General features: G+C 41.8%; 2 protein-coding genes across 5 annotated transcripts in view; both read right to left on the reverse strand.

Moving 5' to 3' along the window:
* LOC142071475 (uncharacterized) overlaps positions 1–24,561 on the reverse strand; it is a 366,622-nt gene that overhangs the window by 244,532 nt on the left and 97,529 nt on the right. The gene's annotated exons all lie outside the window — the stretch shown is intronic.
* Positions 1–24,561, reverse strand: part of HACE1 (HECT domain and ankyrin repeat containing E3 ubiquitin protein ligase 1) — a 92,207-nt gene that overhangs the window by 32,064 nt on the left and 35,582 nt on the right. For all 4 annotated transcript variants that reach the window (XM_048844918.2, XM_048844917.2, XM_048844920.2 and 1 more), the window contains 7 exons: positions 11,965–12,302; positions 9,503–9,571; positions 8,693–8,780; positions 5,645–5,756; positions 5,450–5,547; positions 5,163–5,250; positions 3,241–3,390 (listed from right to left, as the gene is read on the reverse strand). In XM_048844918.2, the coding sequence (XP_048700875.1) occupies positions 3,241–3,390; positions 5,163–5,250; positions 5,450–5,547; positions 5,645–5,756; positions 8,693–8,780; positions 9,503–9,571; positions 11,965–12,302 (943 nt within the window). The remainder of the gene's footprint in view (positions 1–3,240; positions 3,391–5,162; positions 5,251–5,449; positions 5,548–5,644; positions 5,757–8,692; positions 8,781–9,502; positions 9,572–11,964; positions 12,303–24,561) is intronic.

Raw genomic sequence — 24,561 nt, forward strand, 5'->3', positions numbered from 1 at the left:
TTCCTTCTGTTCCTCCGGTCAAGATTCCAAGATGGGGCTCATGGCATCCCAGAGTGTAACTGCAGAAGGACAAGATGGTTTAGTCATCAGCCATTTGGGAGGTCTAGACATGTAGGCTCTCCTGCCAAAAGCATCCAGCTTACATCCCTCGGTCAGGAGCAGAAAGAGAGGTTTTGTTGCCTCTAACTTTCTCTAATGCTGCAGACACCACCAGGGAATTGGCTGGAAAAAGTTGTTTGATGTCCATTGTTTGCTGGACTGTACATCCTGTCTGCTCACCTGGTCGCAGACAAGGAAGAAAAAGGAGATAGTCAAATAGTTCTGTCATCCTCAACCCATCAAAGAATAAGAGGCAGAGACTACTCCTCACTAGTCTGTACCTGTAATATGTCAAACGGAATTGGATATCTCTGGTGCCATGACCCATTTGCAGCGGACGTGTATCTGACATTCTTCCCAGGAGCCCCTGAAACAGTCTGATTGTTTGGAGTGTAAACAGATGAGGAACCAATTTGGTCTTCAGGAAAGGTACTATCTGTATGTTCCTCCAAAGGGGACTCAGATGGTTACTCTGAAGGAGTCTCATCCCATTCCTTAGATACAGGCAGGTCCTCCTGCACATCTACTGGATTCAGTGGCAGCATCAGTGCTGATGAGGAAGGTTATTTTGGCACTGGATGAATGATCGGTACTATGAGGGCATCAATGCCAAGTGGAGCCCTGGTGCCAGATAGGGCATTGGAACCAGTGCCACAATCAGTGCCGGGTCTTCAGAGTCCTGTATGTCTGGCCACATGAGCAGCTGAAGAAAGCCTATGGCAGATTTCCATGACTTCTGGACCTAAGACAAGAGAAGAGGTCCAGTGCCCTGAGATCAATTCTGGGGACCCTGTAAAGTTCATCTCCAAAGGGGTCAGAGATATTCAGAGGCACCTGTTGATTGGGACTGGAGGATTAAGTTTCAGTTTAGAGTCAAGCAGTGGAAAAGCATGCTGTAGGGTGGTTATTAGATTCAGACACAGAAAGATCCAAAGTATTATTGGGATCTGAACTGGTTAGAAGTCCAAGTTAACTGGTGCTGAGATGTCCGACTCAAAAGGAGCTTTGAAAAGAGATGAGAGTGGTACCATTTGAGAATTTCTGAGGCAGTTGTGTGTCAGCGAATATAGGAGAGACGCAACAAATCCTCTTTTCTTTTTTGTGTCTCATGAGGAGGTGTTGCTTCTCCTTTCTTTTACCTGAATGGACCTCTGAATGAACCCTTGTAGAGCTGAGACAGTAGATGAACAGAAGGAGTGCCAAATCATCATGTGAGGAGCGGGTGGCAAGATGGGCACTTCTTGTGTTAGCACTGGCGCTAAAGAAACTTTTAAGGTGGTGCCAACTTGGTCTTTGGTGCTAGGTGAAGGATTCATTCCCAGCATGCAACCAAGGAGATTCTGGTCTCAAGCCCATGGTAAAAAGCTGGCACTGATGCCAGAGCAGTAAAACCCATCTTGGGTCCTGCATAAGACAACCTCTGCACTGAGGCTGGGGTCTCTGCACCATCAATTAGCCCAGGCTATCCAGGCTGTAGGCACACTGAGACACTAGATGAGCCTAGTAGGAAATGAAGTCACCCTCATCCAAGACTTCTCGTGCACTCCCCAAAGGACACTGCTTTTCATGGCTCTTCTGCAGCTCAATGCCAGAGACAACATATCCCATAAGGGTACTGCACAGAGGTCCTCAAAGAAGAACAGATGCGTGCTTTTTCCTCAGGGAGGAGTCAAAGACACCAGAGTTCTTAGTTTCCCCATTTCTAAAGAAGAAAGAACAGAACTCCAGCACCTTTCTGGGGACTGGAACAGTGCTGTTGCATCTGGGGCAATCTTTGAGACACTAGGGTTCTCCCACGGGAGAAAGACTTGAGGTTTTGGTGGACATGGTTATGCTGAGGCAGCTATGGCAGCCATGAGACTCTTATGGAAAAATCCCATAGAATTTAAGGTGGGTGAAACCAAAAGGGTACTATAGAAATTGGTATGAAATTCTTTGGAAACTTGAGCAAGAATAATCTCCTTTCTATTAAGAGTTGTTAGATTCCGAGAGGATAGTTTATAGAAAGGACACAAAACTTACATTCTAAATGATGACTCAAAAATAGTTCCATTGAAAAGAAAAAGAGGGTGAGAAGGCTACTGCAGCAGCATCAACGAGCCACTACTGAGAAGTAATAAATTTGTCAGGGGAAGGAATGGTTAGTAATGGCGGTGGTAAAAATACAGATTTACTTTGGTGCAATGGGATGAGAACCTGAGTGTGTATGTGGGTGTTTATGGTAAGAGTGGAGTAGTAGATTTTTTTCCCTAGATCTGGCAAGTTTCTTAGTTAAGACAACGTTGCAAATTTATCAAAGGGAGGGGGGAAGGGGGGCGAGAGGGGAACTATTTTCATTCACTGGAAAAACTTCTTAGTCAATCTTTTTCATAAGTTATCAAATCAAGCACCCTTCACTGAGGGACAGAGTTTTAAGTTAAAACCCCGAATGTTTGAATTAGAGTTCACGGATCCACTATGAAGAGATTTTTGTCAGAATTCCTGAAAGGTCTCATACTTCTAGGCTAAGGAACATAAGTAATTTCAGACTAGAACATATCTAAGAAATTACAAACCTTGGAAAACAAGGTTTAGAATGAACGTGCCATTTAAATATCAACAGGGTGTTATTACATGATAAAACTAATAAACCTGCTGGCTATAATGCCTGTACTTCTGGTCTCTGAACTAAGAATGTTTTTAAAAAGACAATCGAATGCAAAGTGGCAGTGGCCACTAATTATATATTTACACTTGAAAGGGGTTATAGCAGTGGCACTGTAATTTTTTCTTAAGAAAAATCCACAAGTGAGCTTCATATATTGGTTAATAAGAGTGAAGGACGAGCTATTTGCTCCAGTTGATATAGCGCAAAAGTTGCTCTACTAAGATTCCCCGTACAGAAGTACCCAGTATACTTCCATTTTCAACAACTTTAGTATTCCAATCTAAGTCTTTCTTCAGAGAATGCCAGTCATGACGTATTGTGCTGCAACTCTGATGCACGCAAAAAAAGACTTACTTTCACATCCACCATTTTTTACCATAGGTCACCGAAGATGAAAGCCTAGTACATAAGTAACTATACCACCAAGCCACATCATTTATATCATTTACTGAAATGAATTTGTTGTCTAAAACAGGATTTTAATAGAACCATACCAAGAATATGCTTGTAGAATGACCTTGTGAAGTAAATGTTGACCAGCTGCCTGTGATTCAGAGCTAAACCCAAGATCTGTCCAGCAAATCGAAAGTAGTTCAAGTGATCAGGATTTACAGAAGAGTTGCTGTTTGGCTGGAAGGTTGTTCCTATGAAACAAAAGGGTGCTATTATATTTAGTCATAGTTTTAGCCTGTATCTTACAACTGCAGCCTATATAATTTTTACTGTAATTTGAATCTCTCAAATATATTCAACAGTTGCAATTTGTTCGTAGGACAACAAAAACAAAAACACACCCACACTATCCCCTTTTCTGAGCAATCTATTGTGACCAAAAGCAAAAAAAGCAAAAAGCAAAAAAACAGGATAAAACTTGTAATTACTGATTAAAACTGAAACTTTGATATTTCTTACTGCACATATACATTCTTAACATTTCAAACAAAAACAACATTTCCCAGGGCCAAAGTGTGTGTACCTTCTTCGCCTCAATCTACTGAATTTACAAAAATTTGAATATTTTTCAGAAATATTTACATTCTTGCTGGTTTGGAGTTAAAGTATAAAGGCCATCTAGAGCGAATATAAAACACGCATAGCCAAAACTTGGGCACAACTTACAATAGGCAAGGTCTGACACTATGAAAAAGGAGGAGGAAATGTTCCTCTGTATAATTAAAATTTAATTATGTAATTTCAAGTTCTCGGTAACTTTCTACATAATAAAAAGTTGAAGCAAGTTCTCCAGACTTTTAGAATTAGCGTGCATTGTTCAATAGACTATCATTAGAGCCAAACAACTTGCTTAAGTGTAGCTGTACTTACCTGTGGTCTATTTCAAAGTTATTTTTCTTCTACCTAAGTAATCAGCTTGTTTGATTATCTGAAACACTGAAGTAAAAATTTGTTCTGGTTTTTGTGTGTGTTTGTTTTTAGCATATTCTAATTCAGATTGTAATTTCTGTACTACATTCAGCAGGACTAAAGTGATTTAGGAAAGAAATGGGTTAAAATGGAATTTTAATAGACAATCAGGGATACCCTCATCATAAGGGTAATAATGAGCTACTACATATAGGCCCCAATACCGACAATCCTTATGCACAGGCATCATTTTACTCACATAAGCAGTTCCATGGCTATTCACATGGCTAAAGTTCTGAACATACTTTAAGTGTTTGCAGGATTAAAGCCTAACAGCTCCTCTTCATCTATTAAAGCAAGGTGACAGAAAGTTCAGTCTCTCTCACACACCTTCCTAAATCCTTTTTCCCAGCTTTCAGGATGCAACATTTGCTGGCTGGGTTCTCTTTGCAGTTTCCTAAGAAACTGGTAGAAGGAGTGAGACAGACAATCCCTACTGCTGAAGAAAGCTTTACAGCTAGAAGATCTGTTGGGTACCCAAGAGACAAGACGCTAGGCACTGAAGAGCAATTCCAGGGAGATGAATAGCTGTTTTTACTGCAGAAACCAGTTGTGGGGCTGATGTCAAGACGTGATGAAAAACTCCCCATATCCTGCCTGCATCAGCCCAGACATACAAGTAACTGCAAGGGGAAAGACTGCACCCTTTTGCTGCTGATGCATGAGGTATGTCTTCTTACTACCAAGAAAAAGACAGGAAGATAAAACTGGAAAGTCAAAAAGACCTAAAATAGAATTTCTCCACCCATGCCAAAGAAAGAGCAATACTGGCAAGTCAGTCAGCAACACTTCAACTAATAAAAGTTGTTTAGTTCTCAGTTGTAGTTAATGGACAGTGCACACTATTTCTTTAATAGCAAAGGATTTTTTCTGTTCTTTATATCTTAATTGATAACGGTTTGCATTATGAATAATTTATCTGACCTTTTCCTTAGATTATGATCATTTGCTGAAGCAAAATGTAAAGTTAGAAGAACAAGAGATACCAACATACCATCAGCTGACTGGGTGAACAGTGCATAATCTGGATTAACTATCTCATTGGATAAGATATCAAACCATTCACGTACCACACCTTGACCCTACATGTCAAAAGGATAACAATACAGCACAAAGAAATTTAATTTTACAAATAGTTTAACAAAATGAGTAACCAAATATATTTCTTAAGCAAAAGTATAAGAGTATTGTTAAAATTTCATTTAGATTAAAATTTTAGTTAGAATTAGTATAAATGATTTATATGTATATCAAAAAATTGTTTATGAAGGTTTTACCCACCATGCCTTCTTCGCCATGGAATCGCACCGCAATCCCCTGCTTTAGCTTTGCACAATTTGCTTTAAACACAACTTCACAGCTACTCCTAAAAATAGAATCTAAATATGAAACACTAGTTAATTTTATATCTTAAAAGAAAATCACAAAAATATTACGCACTTTATACATGCACTCCTTCTCCTTGTAGTCTAATACCTCTGTGAACCAACAGGATGTCATTTTCATTGACTGGTCTGTGCACCATGTCTGAATCTGGCTGTCCAGAGTGCAAATGTTCATAGAACCACTCACAACGATCTTTAAAGGGCTACAAAACAAAACAGGTGAAAAATGCCCAATGTATTAGTCAATCATACTCAAGGCTAGTAATCAAAGCATTCTGTTAAATTCACTTTAAATATTAAGCTCCAGTAAGGGACTTCATTAAAGAGTAATTAGACATTTCAACAAGATTTCACAAAGGAACTAAAAGCAAAATCAAGCACTAATCCTGAGAAAAGAATATACAAACATTCTGTATAGCTCATTTTTGTATTTGGAAAAGACGACACTTAACAATTCAAGTGCTTATGTCCAGGCACTTTGAACATTAGATCTGTAATTGAATACATTTGCAACCAATTAGCTCACTTTTAAGTTCAATAATGAATTCTCACGAATAATGTTTTCTTTGAAACTATCCTCCACATGGTCTATTTAACATATTAACACAAGCATATGCTTCCATTCTTATTCCTCATTGATCCCCTATGCTGAAGAGGCCATAATCAATAGTACCAGACAATAATAGGACTTTACCGAATACGATGATAGAAGAGGTCTTCGGTAAAAGTGAGCAAATTCAGAATGGTTTTTGGTTGGTTGGTTTTTAAGTCAGTTATTTTCTTCAGCTTTGAGAGAAATTCAGTATGTCTGATTTGGTTTTGACCGAAGTTAGGCCCTGATCATACAACAAGTACAGTCATGTTTTTGTAACCAGTTCATGACACCCATGTGACCCAGTTATGTGTTTGTCTTTCAGTACATCACTTCTATCTCACAACCATAGTTAAAATACAATTATGCATGTGCACTTACTATGCTAACTGCATCAGTGCATTCTGGGAAATGTGGGCAGCTATCTCACACATCTCAGCAGACAGAACGCTTAGAGAAAATGCCAGAAGCAGCATTGCGGGTTACGTGTTCAGGCAAGGAGGACTGGCCTCACCAGTTACACCGTCAAGCTTTGAAGTCCTTTCCACACAGGACCGGGGGGGGGGGGGGGGCTAAGGGGGCAGATGCACTGAAGATGCATTATTTGAGATGCACTGAAGAAGTGGGTTTTTTACCCACAAAAGCTTATGCTCAAATAAATCTGTTAGTCTTTAAGGTGCCTTGTTGTTTTTGTGGGTATAGACTAACACAGCTACCCCCTGATACTTGACAGGTTATCAACTGTGGCAGCTGACAGTGAACAGAGAGTTGTGGAGACAAATCATGTTTATGGCCAACCATGCTGCTAAGTGGTTACAAACTTATTTAAATTATGTAGCATAGACAGGGCCTTAATGTGAAACTGCTCTGGTTTTTAAGAAGCTGTTTGATGAAAGAGGTTTTCCTCATTTAGGGTACTGATTCTCTGTTTCCTCAATTTAATAAAGGAAAAAGTCTCATAGACCCACCTCCCCTCACAACACCCAAAACCCCACTGTTGGATTCTCAGAATGTTTTATTTTAGAGTCCCCTGATACTCCAGAGACTATAATGAGAATTACTGACTCAGAAATTCAATATTTTAAATCCTTATTCATATGGTGTTTTGTCCACCATTGCAGGTTTATCTTAAAACTAAAAGTAGAAGCTGTTCTAAGATACAAACAAAAAACCAAATATAACTCTCGATAGAAAAGTCAACACTGTCATTAAAATGACAGCAACAATGAAAGGTATGATTTACAGTAATTCAAAGTACTTTTGTGACCTCTAATTCAATAGCAAATAAGAGCTATGGAAATGGAAACAGCCAGGATTCCCTAGAAATCTATACAAAATGACATTTTTCAGCAGATCTCACCAGAAAGGTAGTTCCATCTTGTTTGACTCATAAGATTCAAACAATTGTGGCGACTGTTAGGGATTTTGCTTAGAACAAGGCCTGACACGAGGTGTGTTCTCTCCCCACTGATCATCACTTGGGGGAAGCAGAACGTGCCTTTACTTGCTTCAGTGGATAGGATACCAGAATACGGGGCTTGGCTGGGTACAATATGGAATAGAATTGAAAATCATCTAGGGCACTGACAGCTAGCACACACCTCACACCATACCCTGAAAAGTTAGTCACATGGCAATGGATGTGGGTTCATAAACTCTAAGTTCTTAAAATATTTTTTTTCCTTCCGGATTATGGAGGAGAGGGGAATCCTCTCCAGACCTTTATAACTCTCAAAATACAGAATTTCTTTAAAGAGATTTTTGCTACTCAGGCAGCATGGCCCAGAGCTGGCCTCCATGCCTTCTTAGGATTTGAGCAAATCTTTAGAGAAACTTGTCTAAAGGACCAACAAAAATGGTTTCTTATCATAGGTCTTTCTAATGAGCAGGACTACAGAGAATATTAGGAAATCACCAGACTATCCCCAGGAGTAAAGGTGCTCTCTTGTGCAATTTGTTGAAGATTGAAAGAAACACAAAGTGCTGGCCACAAGCCACCCACCAGCAGTCCTAATGCAGACTTGGATAATGATCACATTGCAGCCGATGCTAACATGTGTGGCCTTGTTTGCAGCAGTAATACACTGACTGTACTGGGTTTTGTTTCCTGCCCTTTTACTTAACTCACAGGAACACAAAAAAGAAAGAAAGCAATTGCAATAATACCCAAGTTTTTTAACCTCAGATGGCACGTGACAGGTGGTAGGAGGTATACTACAGAGAGCAAGAGTGTCCTGGCAACATATCTGACTGAAGTGAGCAGCCATAGCAGAATTATAAATTGAAGACTCAGACTAATCATTGCGCAGCTACAGGCCAGAAACAGTTGGTCACAATTGTCCTCAAAGTACTTCAGTTATATTTTAAGTGGAAAAGATAGCAGTTAAAAAGTTCACCCTGACAACTATCACAATCTATTTGTTTAAGCTCAAATACTAGAGGTAGTTAACCTCCACTGTTTAGAGTTAATCAGTACTTTATGGCTGTGCAAATGAAAAAAAAAGAGTGTTGTATTGAAGATGTAAATAAGCAGTGCTTAACATTTACCTGTGCTTTTATGATGTGCATGAATCTTGACATCAGTTCAGGGCACTCAAGGAGAAAATGAAAGTGGTCAAAAATTATTTTGGGGTTTCTGAAAAAAAACGTTTTAGGTTGGAAGTTTACTAGTTGCAGGTGCACAGATCTAACCAAAGTCTCATGACAGAAATGAGCATACCTAAAAAGGTATTTTAAAAAGTCTAACAAACCAAAAATGATTACAGGATATTTTCAAGAAACAAGGTCATTGCATAAAGTGTGTTTTCCTGACTCATTTCGCGGGAGGCTTGCATTACCTCACCTCACCTAAAGAGGCTCTTTAGAGAGAGGACAAGGGAGTAGACGGAGCAATCCTCAGAGGAACTATGGGAGCAGCCAAGCATAAGGAGAAGACAAACTAGGCTACATGTTTCATTCAACATTCCTTTTGTGAGTAAACCAAACTCTTGGGAGATGGAGGGTAATTCTGACCGCTCGTGTGGGCTGTGTTTGGAGCAGCGTAGGAAATGGCACCTACTCACAGACCAATAGTTCTAGTTCTTTCTTGACAAGTTTTGGGATACGAAACATACAGAACAGTTGCTTACATACATATTCATTCAAGCCTCATTCCTACAAACGCTTGTGGACATGCATCATTTATGCACAGGAGTACTTCCACAGAGTGCAATGGGCCTACTAATGTGCATAATTAGATGTGTATGAATACATGCTAGATCAGGATTGTACCCAGCAACGAACACCTCTGAATCACAATTAAATATGAATTTGTAACTAACATTTTAGTCAAGTAAAAACAAACTTTTGAAGGCCTACCGGTTAACGAAGCACTTAAGAACATTGTCATGTTTGCAGACAAATTCTATAAAACGAGGTGATGTCATCCTGTAATACAAACAAAATGTACTTAGTTGTAAATAATTTTTGTTCAATGAAAATAAAACAAATGGAGAATTTAAGATTATACAACAAACCTTGTAATTTTAAGTAAAAAAATCCTATGCAATCCCTGTATCATGTTGAGGTAAAGGATTTTTCAAGTATATAACTAACTAGTTATACTATAAGATTAAACACCACCACTGTGGATGCAATGTAAAGCAAACAAGAAGGCAAGAAGAGTCAAAGAGTCATGCAGCCTGACTAGTAACTGCTCTCCTGGGCGTACGATTTATGTTACAGCCTAACTGATCACATGCTTTTTCTGCAGAATTTTTGCTTCTTTCACTATGCAGGTGGGAGTACACGCTAAATTGTATCATCCAGTGCATACATCCTTTCTACTATAACGTTAAGAGCACCTAACATCTTGAGTTTATATTTAAATATACAGAGAATGTTAACATTACTATGTTTTTAGTGGAGCTTTTAACTGTTTAAGATAGATCTCAAAAGGTATTAACATCTGAAGATGAACTAAAACATTTAATACAAACACAGATACCAAAGGCTTGTCTACACATACAGAGCTGCAGCTGCACCACTGTAGCACTTAGTGGAGATGCTACCCACATCCCTGGTAGGTACTCTGCCTCCCTGAGAGGCGGTAGCTATACTGACAGGAGAAGCCCTCCTGTTGACATAGCACTGTCTGCACTGGGAGTTAAGTTAGCATAACTGCGTCGCTCAGGGATGTGGATTTTCCAAACCCGTGAGCAATGTAGTTATAGCGACATAAGTCTGTAGTATCGACCAAGCCAAAAGACATTAATATGATCATGACCTTTCACCTGCCCACACCTGAACTCAGAAACCTGTATTTCTCCAGCAAGAGGTGATGACATAAAAGACCTCAAACATTTTAGGGAACTGCATCTTTTACACTGCTTTAGGCTTCTGATTTATCAGTTCTTGCAGGAGAACAGTTCTGGAACTTCCTCTTAACTGCCAAGACCTGAAGTTATTTTAAAATATATTAAATGCTTTTAAAAGTTTTTATGGTTTTAAGCCTACCCTATATCTACATCCAGTATTGTGCTAACCATTGAGTGGCTAAGAGTTTTGTGCAATCATTATAATCCTCACTTAGAGGGGGAACCCTATTTTTAACCTATTTTTCTAGTTTTCTTTAATCTATTTTCCAAAGTATACTCAATATTTAGAAAGAGTTGGAGACTGTAAAAGTTTGACTCCCTTCTCAACTTAAAAAAGAGGACATGTTGCCCATGTCAAAAAACTTCCATCTACAACTGATCAGCCTTCAATTAATTTTGCTCTGTTGGGAATATCCTCTGGATTCTAATCTAATCTTGTAGAGTTAGACAAGAAGTTTTTTTTTATTACTCCTACTGCTAAGTATATTTATGAAAGCAGAAACATTTTCTTTTAGATTTGAATTTGTGAAAGAAGTGTTGCATGGACAATACTATTCAATGAAATTCTAGCCTTAGTAAAACTGAGGGAGCAGCAATACAAGCTCTCTTACACTATCCCACTAATACCAACAGTGTTATGCTTCCAGGGCAAGTAGCATATTATCAAGCCAAGTTCAATCCTTTATGTCCAATAGATTAACAAGAAGAGTTCAGTTATAATGGAGACACTTGTCTACTAACTAGGTATTGGACTGCATCCAATGAAGTGGGTATTCACCCACAAAAGCTTATGCTCCAATATGCCTGTTAGTCTATAAGGTGCCACAGGACTCTTTGCCACTTTTATAGGTATTGGACTGAGACCACCAATCTATTTCACATGGGCCATTAGAACAGATGTCATAGGGTAACAGCTTTTTAGTGTCTGCTAACCTGGGACTGAATTCATAATGGGCGTGACCTAGAGATAAAGGTTTTGTACACCATTACAATTCTCTGCAACATCAAGTCAGATGAGTTCTGCCACCGGTGCTTATTTTTGCATGAATGACAGCTCTGATTTTTCTGACATCACAATTATAGTAGCAGTTATGAACATAATTATGTGAAACTAGGGAGGACTTCACATGTGGAATATAAAGTGGAAGTAGTTGAACCCCAGGAGATCACGTTTTCCCACAACTATCACATGTAATAAGACAAAAAAGGCAAAAACTACTCAAGATACTCAATGTGAGCAGAATCGCACTGAGAATTTTCATGAGACAGCAGCAACACTAAGAAAAGGAAGGTAAGCTACATTGTTTAGAAGCGTTAGGAAAATAAAATACTTGAACAAATGAAAGAAGCACAGAGAAATCCCTTCATTGTCGTTAGTTTAATATGTCAGTATTCATATTTTCACAAGAAATCAGACTAATTTTAAAAAATAAAATTTTAGATAACAAGCAGAATCCTCCTTACCCTTGAGGCATCTGACAGGAGCAGCACATATAAAACGCTTGAATGACAGCACTCAGCCTGTTTGCTGTCACTGAGATAACATCCTGGCAATCCGCACAAGCTTCTTGCTTCCTTGCAACATCATATGCTTTAGAATCCCCTGTGTCAGTAGATAGCTTTTCTCTGCTCTCAGTTCCTGCAGCATCAAAGGCAGGCTTAAGAGTATCATCCTGCTGATTTGGCCCTTTCTGCTTTAGTAAAATGGATGTAATGTTAGCAGAGTCTCTCTTGTTTTTCATCAATTCTGTAGCTATTAGAACTAGCCATTCATCTAACGAGTGCCAGAGTAATTCCAGCGGCTGCAATGCACAAGGAAATGACAAAAATGTAATTGGACATATTCGTGAATATTAGAAATAAGATCACACCATAAATAAAGACAAGTACAGCATGACTTCCATGCAAATGGTGAAGCTGCTGAATTAAATTCTAATAAAGCTTATCTCATAGATGAGTCAAGTACTTGTTCAAGTAAAATCTTTTCACATATCCATACAATAATCTAAAAAACCTACATACAACCGTGGAGAAAGGAGCAGGGGAGGGGAATCAAGTAGTAGATAAAGAAGAGATATATGATCACCTGGTGTTTTATACCAACATTAATTTATAACTCTCTCACACATGCGTGCTGGTCCAGCAGTTGCTATGTACACACCACTGACCAGAAGTAGCACTATCCTAACTGCTAGGGTCAGGCAGTGAGACAGATGAAATTCAAGTCTTAACAATCCTGAGTATACTATTTGAAATGCTGGAAGTCTGAACAAGTCTGTTCTTTTTTATATCTAGATCAAGCAAGCTGCTCCAATCAGGTAGACCCTTGCACCTATACAGAGCCCCCGTTAAGTCAACAGGGCTCTATGCAAGCGCACACTAACCATCAACATACAGTTTGCCAGAGCAGGACCAAAATTAGTATTTTTATGAGTAGTTCTGCTAGTATCACCAACATCTCAGTTCATATGGCTAATATGATCATTTCACCAGCTAGAAATAAGTTTATTGGTATAATTATGGAAGTTTCCCCACTGCCCTTTAAAAACCAATCTCATTCACTATTTTGCAACCTGATTCATAGAGCAGTTTAATTTTTGTTGGGTTTTTTTGTTTTGTTTTTGTTTTTTTTACAGGACAAGATATTTAGTATCTATTTTGTTTAAGACCATAGCTCACTAGAGGTGTAACTGAAGAGTATGGATTAAGTAAGGCAGCTTTTGTACGCACACACGTATTATCAGTTCATCCCCCATCTTAAAAGCATTATTGCAGAGGTACAGTTATGAGGTATTTCCCCATTAATCTGGTCAAACTGGAACCGGAACCAGATCAGATAATCCAGATTCTGGAAAAAACAGAAAATGGGAAAATGTGATGCTGCAGCACCATCTAGTGGCCACAGGAGAGATTGCCCACTTCTGATCCTGGAGTCCTGGTTCATCTGGTAAAATGTGTAGAGCCTGTTAAGGGAGGGTCAGTAAAGAGGGTTCTGCTGTGCTTGAGAAGTGGGATCTGGACCTCTCCCCTTATAACTTCAGTACTCTGTTCCTGCCACTGACTGATACCTGTTTTCTTTGCACCCATGCTGACAAAACAGCATACGGATGACACTTCTTAGGGGTCACATCAACTGAGTGCTTCAACATAGGAGTCATTTTTACCTCAATTATTTCTCACAAGAGATCAGAAGGTTAGCTTCCCTTCAAGTTTCAGAGGAACAGCCGTGTTAGTCTGTATTCGCAAAAAGAAAAGGAGTACTTGTGGCACCTTAGAGACTAACCAATTTATTTGAGCATGAGCTTTCGTGAGCTACAGCTAGCTGTAGCTCACGAAAGCTCATGCTCAAATAAATTGGTTAGTCTCTAAGGTACCACAAGTACTCCTTTTCTTCTTCCCTTCAAGGATGCATGACAGACTTTACCACAAAACAATGCAAGACTTAAATGTTTTAATTAAAAACAAGATTTACTGAATTACAGAAAAATCAGATTAAAAAGTAGCTGTATACATAACATATATACTCAGAAAGACAAATCTAGCCTTGCATTTCTAAAGCGTGCTTTCTCCTAAGTATTTCAGATGCTTATCAGACACCCTTCTTGATTTCTTAGGACTCCTGTTTTTTATTCTCTGTTCCATTATGCCCTTAAGGCATCAAATTGGTATTCCTGGAGGTCTGACCCAAAATTCATTCCGATTGTATTCAGAGCTGTGGTCGAGACAGTTTCAGTTCCTGTTTTCCTATTTCAACATTATAAAACTTACCAAATGTAAATCCGCCCCACCCACACACACTTCCAAAGCGGTCTACGTTTTATGCCAGCATTAATGACCATGCCTAAGCAGGATGACTTAGTTGAAGTGGTCACCAAGAAACCAACTTCATTGGCTTTTAAAAATGTAGACCTTACACTTCATTCTATAATGGTAAGAATTAATTTAATTCTATTCTATATCCAATATGAATAAGGAAAAAGTAACTGATCTCCATTTTCTCCTTGCGCAAGGGGCTGTACTTGACCTCTCAAGGCCCCTTCCAGTTTTATATTTCTATGATTCTAGCACATATATCAAACATCCTTTGAGTCACATCATTTTTATTTTGTGTGTCCAGAAAGGCTACCGTTCAGTAACACACGGCACTACCCCTTCCCTTAAACCTATTCATGTTGCTTGTGCAGCACTTTCATTCTCTACTACAGTGGTTCTCAACCAGGGGTACGTGTACAATATTTCAATAATAGTGTACTGTGACACTTTTGTATTTCTATGTCGGATTTGTAAGCAAGTAGTTTAAGTGAGGTGAAACTTGCAAGTACGAAAGACAAATCAGACTCTTGAAAGGGGTACAGTAATCCAGAAAGGTTGAGAGCCACTTCTCTACTGACCTGGAATGCCAGAAATCAAACCCAGCTCTCATGCTGCAGTATACAGCAATACCTTCCAGTCAACTGACAAATGTTTAAGTTTTAGAGCAGGGAACCACTAGTCCATAAAAGCGATAGCCATATAACAACAAAAAATCATAATTTGATTCTAGAAATGAGAGAATCAAATGTTACAGGCTTCTCTGATTAGGACAAGGAGATTATGCAAAGAGGTTCATTAGTACACTGTCATATTTAACAAAACTATCAGAAAAAAATCAAAGACTTCTTAGAAAAATCAGCAGAACAAGAGGATTAAAAACTTAATAGAGGCACTGAAGCCTACAGAATACTAAACCACAATTCAGGCATAGCATGTCTAACATTTATTTGTCCCAGTGATCTCTTAGTGTATGTCTACACTACGGAATAAGGTCGAATTTATAGAAGTCGTTTTTTTAGAAATCGGTTTTATATATTCGAGTGTGTGTGTCCCCACAGAAAATGCTCTAAGTGCATTAACTCGGCGGAGCGCTTCCACAGTACCGAGGCAAGCGTCGACTTCCGGAGTGTTGCACTGTGGGTAGCTATCCCACAGTTCCCGCAGTCTCCGCTGCCCATTAGAATTCTGGGTTGAGATCCCAATGCCTGAGGGCACTAAAACATTGTCGCGGGTGGTTCTGGGTACATATTGTCAGGCCCCCCTTCCCTCCCTCCCTCCGTGAAAGCAAGGGCAGACAATCGTTTCGCGCCTTTTTTCCTAAGTTACCTGTGCAGACGCCATACCACGGCAAGCATGGAGCCCGCTCAGGTAACCGTCACCCTATGTCTCCTGGGTGCTGGCAGACGCGGTACGGCATTGCTACACAGTAGCAGCAACCCATTGCCTTGTGGCAGCAGACGGTGCAATATGACTGGTAGCCATCATCGTCATGTCCGAGGTGCTCCTGGCCACGTCGGCCAGGAGCACCTGGGCAGACATGGGCGCAGGGACTAAATTTGGAGTGACTTGACCAGGTCATGCTCTTTAGTCCTGCAGTCAGTCCTATTGAACTGTCTTATGGTGAGCAGGCAGGCGATATGGATTGCTAGCAGTCGCACTGTACCATCTTCTGCGGGCAGGCAAGAGATGTGGATGGCATGCAGTCCTTTTGCACCGTCTGCTGCCAGCCAAAGATGTAAAAGATAGATGGAGTGGATCAAAACAAAAAATAGACCAGATTTGTTTTGTACTCATTTGCTTCCCCCCCCCTCCCCTGTCTAGGGGACTCATTCCTCTAGGTCACACTGCAGTCACTCACAGAGAAGGTGCAGTGAGGTAAATCTAGCCATGTATCAATCAGAGGCCAGACTAACCTCCTTGTTCCAATAAGAACAATAACTTAGGTGCACCATTTCTTATTGGAACCCTCCGTGAAGTCCTGCCTGAAATACTCCTTGATGTAAAGCCACCCCCTTTGTTGATTTTAGCTCCCTGAAGCCAACCCTGTAAGCCATGTCGTCAGTCGCCCCTCCCTCCGTCAGAGCAATGGCAGACAATCGTTCCGCGCCTTTTTTCTGTGCGGACGCCATACCAAGGCAAGCATGGAGGCCGCTCAGCTCACTTTGGCAATTAGGAGCACATTAAACACCACACGCATTATCCAGCAGTATATGCAGCACCAGAATCTGGCAGAGCAATACCGGGCGAGGAGGCGACGTCAGCGCGGTCACATGAGTGATCAGGACATGGACACGGATTTCTCTGAAAGCATGGGCCCTGCCGATGCATGCATCATGGTGCTAATGGGGCAGGTTCATGCTGTGGAACGCCGATTCTGGGCTCGGGAAACAAGCACAGACTGGTGGGACCGCACAGTGTTGCAGGTCTGGGATGATTCCCAGTGGCTGCGAAACTTTCGCATGCGTAAGGGCACTTTCATGGAACTTTGTGACTTGCTTTCCCCTGCCCTGAAGAGCATGAATACCAAGATGAGAGCAGCCCTCACAGTTGAGAAGCGACTGGCGACAGCCCTGTGGAAGCTTGCAATGCCAGACAGCTACTGGTCAGTTGGGAATCAATTTGGAGTGGGCAAGTCTACTGTTGGGGCTGCTGTGATGCAAGTAGCCCACGCAATCAAAGATCTGCTGATATCAAGGGTAGTGACCCTGGGAAATGTGCAGGTCATAGTGGATGGCTTTGCTGCAATGGGATTCCCTAACTGTGGTGGGGCCATAGACGGAACCCATATCGCTATCTTGGCACCGGAGCACCAAGCTGGTGAGTACATAAACCGCAAGGGGTACTTTTCAATAGTGCTGCAAGCTCTGGTGGATCACAAGGGATGTTTCACCAACATCAACATGGGATGGCCAGGAAAGGTACATGATGCTCGCATCTTCAGGAACTCTGGTCTGTTTCAAAAGCTGCAGGAAGGGACTTTATTCCCAGACCAGAAAATAACCTTTGGGGATGTTGAAATGCCTATAGTTATCCTTGGGGACCCAGCCTACCCCTTAATGCCATGGCTCATGAAGCCGTACACAGGCAGCCTGGACAGTAGTCAGGAACTGTTCAACTACAGGCTGAGCAAGTACAAAATGGTGGTAAAATGTGCATTTGGACGTTTAAAGGCGCGCTGGCGCAATTTACTGACTCGCTTAGACCTCAGCAAAACCAATATTCCCAGTTATTACTGCTTGTTGTGTGCTCCACAATATCTGTGAGAGTAAGGGGGAGACGTTTATGGTGGGGTAGGAGGTTGAGGCAAATCGCCTGGCTGCTGGTTACGCGCAGCCAGACATCAAGGCGGTTAGAAGAGCACAGGAGGGCGCAGTACGCATCAGAGAAGCTCTGAAAACAAGTTTCACGACTGGCCAGGCTATAGTGTGAAAGTTCTGTTTGTTTCTCCTTGATAAAACCCCCCGCCCCTTGGTTCACTCTACTTCCCTGTAAGCTAACCACCCTCCCCATCTCCCTTCAATCATTGCTTGCAGAGGCAATAAGGTCATTGTTGCTTCACATTCATGCATTCTTTATTCATTCATCACACAAATAGGGGGATGACTACCAAGGTAGCCCAGGAGGGGTGGTGGAGGAGGGAAGGAAAATGCCACACAGCACTTTAAAAGTTTACAACTTTAAAATTTATTGAATGTCAGCCTTCTGTTTTTTGGGCAATCCTCTGTGGTGGAGTGGCTGGTTGGCCGGTGGCCCCCCCACCGCGTTCTTGGGCGTCTGGGTGTGGAAGCTATGGAACTTGGGGAGGAGGGCGGTTGGTTGCACAGGAGCTGTAGTGGCAGTCTGTGCTCCAGCTGCCTTTGCTGCAGCTCAACCATACACTGGAGCATACTGGTTTGGTCCTCCAGCAGCCTCAGCATTGAATCCTGCCTCCTCTCATCACGCTGCCGTCACATTTGAGCTTCAGCCCTGTCTTCAGCCCACAACTTACTCTCTTCAGCCCGCCACCTCTCCTCCTGGTCATTTTGTGCTTTCCTGCACTCTGACATTATTTGCCTCCACGCATTCGTCTGTGCTCTGTCAGTGTGGGAGGACAGCATGAGCTCAGAGAACATTTCATCACGAGTGTGTTTTTTTTTTCTTTCTAATCTTCACTAGCCTATGGGAAGGAGAAGATCCTGTGTTCATTGAAACACATGCAGCTGGTGGAGAAAAAAAAAGGGACAGCGGTATTTAAAGACACATTTTATAAAACAATGGCTACACTCTTTCAAGGTAAACCTTGCTGTTAACATTACATACATAGCACATGTGCTTTCGTTACAAGGTCGTATTTTGCCTCCCCCCACCGCGTGGCTACCCCCTCCCCCCGGCTAACAGCGGGGAACATTTCTGTTCAGCCACAGGCAAACAGCTAAGCAGGAACAGGCTCCTCTGAATGTCCCCTGAAGAAAAGCACCCTATTTCAACCAGGAGACCATGAATGATATCTCACTCTCCTGAGGATAACACAGAGAGATAAAGAACGGATGTTGCTTGAACGCCAGCAAACATACACTGCAATGCTTTGTTGTACAATGATTCCCGAGTACGTGTTACTGGCCTGGAGTGGTAAAGTGTCCTACCATGAAGGAAGCAATAAGGCTGCCCTCCCCAGAAACCTTTTGCAAAGGCTTTGGGAGTACATCCAGGAGAGCCGCGAATGCCAGGGCAAATTAATCCTTTCACATGCTTGCTTTTAAACCATGTATAGTATTTTAAAAGGTACACTCACCGGAAGTCCCTTCTCCACCTGCCGGGTCCAGGAGGCAGCCTTGGGTGTGTTCGGGGGGTACTGGCTCCAGGTCCAGGGTGAGAAACAGTTCCTGGCTGTCGGGAAAACCGGTTTCTCCGCTTGCTTGCTGTGAGCTATCTACAACCTCCTCCTCATCATCGTCCCCAAAACCTGCTTCCGTGTTGCCTCCATCTCCATTGAAGGAGTCAAACAACACGGCTGGGGTAGTGGTGGCTGAACCCCCTAAAATGGCATGCAGCTCATCATAGAAGCGGCATGTTTGGGGCTCTGACCCGGAGCGGCCGTTGGCCTCTCTGGTTTTCTGGTAGGCTTGCCTCAGCTCCTTAAGTTTCATGCGGCACTGCTTCGGATCCCTGTTATGGCCTTTGTCCTTCATGCCCTGGGAGATTTTGACAAAGGTTTTGGCATTTCGAAAACTGGAACGGAGTTCTGATAGCACGGATTCCTCTCCCCATACAGCGATCAGATCCCGTACCTCCCGTTCGGTCCATGCTGGAGCTCTTTTGCGATTCTGGGACTCCATCATGGTCACCTCTGCTGATGAGCTCTGCATGGTCACCTGCAGCTTGCCACGCTGGCCCAACAGGAAATGAGATTCAAAAGTTTGCAGTTCTTTTTCTGTCTACCTGGCCAGTGCATCTGAGTTGAGAGTGCTGTCCAGAGCGGTCACAATGGAGCACTCTGGGATAGCTCCCAGAGGCCAATACCGTCGAATTGTGTCCACAGTACCCCAAATTCGACCCGGCAAGGCCGATTTAAGCGCTAATCCACTTGTCAGGGGTGGAGTACGGAAATCGATTTTAAGACCCCTTTAAGTCGAACTAAAGGGCTTCATCGTGTGGACGGGTGCAGGTTTACATCGATTTAACGCTGCTAAATTCGACCTAAAGTCCTAGTGTAGACCAGGGCTTAAAGGATATTGCTTTGGATGCACAGGGAAATTGGTCAACACCAACATCAACTTTGGGCTATTTAATGCTTAATCAATAACAAGACCATCATAATCTTTAATTTACCCATGGATGAGGCATCTGACCTTGCATATACTACCACCACTTAATTGGATTGCATTGTGTTAGTACCTGGCTGGAATAAGATGAGCTAAGTCCAATGTGAACTGAATTTGGACCAGGAAAGAGGTATTGCTACGTTTTTTGTATTCGATCTCAGGTTTAGAAGATGCCCACTCTCAAGGACATGACTATCAAGTTCAAGTGTCCTGGAATACAATTAATTTGTAAATCTGGAAGTGTGCAGATCACATCAGTATTTATTGGAATTACTAGCCAAGTTTATTGACTTCTACAGTCTTAAAATTGTCCCAGTGTTAGACCCAGATAAAAGCAAACTGGCTATGACTTAAGCAATGTAAGACAGAAGCATGCTTGCAGGGAGAAACATTTAGCATAAGCAAAAGTAGCGCCTGCATGATTTTTTCAAAGATAGTTTGCTCTTTTAGGGTCCTATTGGACAAACTGTTGCCTCCAGTTTACAAGGTAGCAAAGGTAATCTATAGTGAGCTTGAACACACAATGCAGAACAAGAAGTTCTGATCCTTTTCTAATAACTACCTCAAAGCAGCCATCCATGCCTGTTACTGACAAACTAAAGCTGCAATTTGATGTGGGACCATTACTTCAGTCTTGAATCTGAAATAATTTGAGGTATTCAATGGAATATAATGGAGAGGAGACTAGAGCCTGGTCAAAGTAAACAGAAAAGGGGCTTCTCACAGGCAGACTTTTAATTTGAGTTAAAAGGGATTTTCCTTCAAACTTGGGTTTCTAAACAAAATGTATATTAGCCAAAGGACTTCCTTGCACAGCCAAAGTTGAGTATAATCAAGCAGTGAGTTTTAATTAGCTAGTGATTCCTTCACCCACGAAGTGGGGCTGACTCCTAGTGCATTCTATCATCTGCATGACACAGGTAATACACCCACTTTTAGTACCTTTGGAATAGCTTAAATGAAGCTTGCTCCAGTAAGATCACAGCTATTCTCTTCCCTCAAACTGTGAGCTTTTTCCATGTTAGCCCATGCTCAGGGTCTATCCAAACCCTTTTCACCTCTCCATGCCAGATTACTGTGGCCATTTTTTTTTTTTTTTTACTTAAGTGTATAAGCAGGGATGGGCAAACTGCAGCCCGTGGGTAACATCTGGCCCGTCGGCCCTTTTAATCTGGCCCTTGAGCTCCCGCCGGGGAGCAGGGTCGAGGGCTTGCCCCGCTCCAGCGCTCCAGTTGGGGAGTGGGGCCAGGGATTTTCATGTAGGGGCAGCTAGGGAGCTCCACATGCTGCCCCGCCCCAAGCGCCCGTCTCCTCCTCCACCTGCAGTTCCCATTGGCTGGGAACCATGGCCAATGGGACCTGCAGGGATGGCGCCTGCAGATAGGACGGCCATGGCGCTGCTTCCGGGAGCAGCTTGAAGTAAGCGACACCCAGAGCCTGCACCCCTGACCCTCCCCGTACCCCAACCCCCTGCCCCAGCCCTGATCCCCCTCCTGGCCTCTGAATCTCTTGGTCCGAGCCTGGAACACCCTCCTGCACCCCAAACCACTCATCCCCAGCCCCACCCCAGAGCCCACATCCCTAGCTGGAGCCCTCACCCACTCCCGCACTCCAACCGCCTGCCCCAGAATGGAGCCTCCTCCCACAGCCTGAACGCCTCATTTCTGGCCCCACCCCAGAGCTCTCACCCCCTCCCACACTCCAACCCCCATTTCGGGGGCATTCATGGCCCAAGACCTTAAGCACTTCTGAAAATTTTAAAATACAATAAATCAGTATATTAAGAGGAGTAACCAGATTGCATATGATCATATTTATTAAACCACACATTTCCCTACACAGCAACATGGGTAACATTTGCTCCATCTACAGCCTTTTTAAAACAGTCTTGCAACATGTCCAAAAGGTCAGCAGATTCAGGGTCCTTTGAACCCTGAGGATTACATTCCAAAGGAAAGGGCTCCTTCACAGAGGACACCCTGCTATTCTTTTATACTTAGGGGTAGGAGGGGGAAGAGAGGACCAGTTCCCATGCCTGTACTCATCTTCACAGCACAACATGACACAGGAAGGTGGTTTCTCAAAAAGGAAATTTCTAGAGTTGCTCTTTCCTTGAAGGGCACCCAGCGGCTTCACCTAGTGAAGAATACATCCACCTGCCTACAAGAGGGAACACTTGCATACAATATCTGTTCTCAGAGCTCTGCACTAGTTCAAATGAATGCATAGCATTCATCCTTTGCACTAGTTCTTCTCACTGCTTGGTGCAATTCAAAGCAAAGCCCTAATGGTTTGAAAGCCAGCTACATAAGACTACTACTTTCATAACAGCAGTCATGAAAGTTAAGATCAACTGGAATCCTATATCAACTCCGTAGCGTACTTCGGGGAGGAGCGGGGCAGCGGCTGCTCCCCCACCAACCACAAGTGGCGCCTTTTTAATTTTCACTCACCCGGCAGTGAGCCGGGTCTTCGGCAGCTCTTCGGCAGCGGGGTGTATCCTTCAGTGCCACCGAAGACTGGAGTGAGTGAAGGACCCAATGCTGAAGTGCCGCTGAAGACCCGGAGCGCTGCCAGGTGAGTACAAGCGGGTGGCGCCTTTTTTTTTTTTTTTTTTTTTTTATCATCTCCGCTCCCCGTTTTCTGCACCTAGCTACGCCACTGGATAAACTGTAAAGCCAGTGGCAGAACTCTAAGTTAAGGACCTTTGCCTTTAAGTATCTTCCAATCTAAAGCCTAAATTTAGCAATGTTGAGGGTACTATGGAAGATATTTTAATATGATTTGACATGGTGCTTATTTCACCTTTGCATGGATTTATATTTTGACTTGTGGCAGTAACTTTTGCTACTCACTGTAGTTATTTCAGAAGCTTGTACTGATATGTATCAATCAATCGATTTTGGCCCCACTGAAGTTAACAGCAGCAGTCAGTTTAAGCATTGACTTCAGTAGGGCCAGAATGTCACCCGAGACATACATTTTAAAATGTATTAAATATGTACACATTGTTTGGTACCATTGAGAGATCTTAAGCAGCCTCCACTTGAAACAGTATCCACTGCTGACTGGCAGGCACAGTATGACGTCTTCCTTCCCAAAGGATTAAAGTGATCAGGACCACTACATACCTAAGGAAGGATTAAAGAGGAAAACATGCCTTCTGGGAGCCAAATACTTTCTGGCCCCCACCACCTAAGCTATCTGAATACTGTGAGTCCAAAAGAAGCATACTCCTTGCAACATGCCACTGAAGATTTTTAAACTAGCCCTCCCTATTGCTTGTAAAGTAAAATGTAAAACTGGAGATGAGGGCTAACACCTGAAAGTGAAAATGAATCTGTCCTAAAAATGCCCAGACAGAAAAGCCATCAGAAGCCAAGGCAGAATCCTCTCTTCAAAATTTAAGGTTTCTAAACACAGACAAACTTCGCTAAAAACAAACAAAACAAACTGAGACCCATCATGCAATTCTCACTTTTGCTAATTAGCAAGTTAAGATTTAAAGCCATGTTAGTACAGAACATCGTTAAATATACTCAGCTCATGTATTTGAAAATATAAGTTTTGCTTTATATAGTGTAAAAAGGCTATTACCAGTGTATTTTGAGAAGCAATGAGATCTTAGTAACACAAACCTTCCCCACAGCACTCTGCCATTAAATCTTTGCTGACAATAAGGGAGGGCACTGTGAGTAGAGTTTAGTGATGTTCACCTGCATATCAAGTTATTCAACTGTAATATTTCAGTTTTAGGAAAAAGCTTTAGTTATATTAGCAATATTTCTTCTGCAGTAGATTTCATATTTCCCAGTAGAGTCCACTGAGAAAAAGGACAGACTATTTTACCAACAAGAATCAGACATCATCTGAAACAGAGAGGCTTTTTAATTTATATATTTTCTCCCCTCCTTCCAGTAGGTAACACTATTCAACAAAAAGAAGAATTACAAGGTTCAAATTTTGAGTATTCTCTTTTGGGGCTGCTTTGTTTCTACCAATATATTCATCTCTCAACAAAGATACATACCTACCTCAATGCTAACGTGATTTTCACGTCATTAAGAAAATGTAACAACTCTGTTTTGAAAAGATGAAATTTAGCGGACAGCAAAAACGGAATGCTTTACAAAATAGCAAGTTACGCAATTTCCTACAGAAGTATCATATACATGAAAAATATACATTCAGAGGTGAGACTTCATTAACCAGAGCTTTGTACAGATGTGTCAAGATAGTAGAAAGCCAATAAGCTTTAAAGTATTCAGTAATAAAGTTATTGACTGAAAGTTCTTAAACAAGATTACTTCAGAAAAGACTTGGTGATGAAAGCGAAGAAACAAACAAATTAAATTTAATCTATTTTGAGAAATATAAAAGAAGTGATAAAAACCTGATAAACCTCTAATTATCATATTTTGGATTTACATTTATGCATTCTAGTATA

Source organism: Caretta caretta, chromosome 3 (genome assembly GCF_965140235.1).
Source record: "Caretta caretta isolate rCarCar2 chromosome 3, rCarCar1.hap1, whole genome shotgun sequence".
In the NCBI taxonomy this organism is placed as follows: domain Eukaryota; kingdom Metazoa; phylum Chordata; order Testudines; family Cheloniidae; genus Caretta; species Caretta caretta.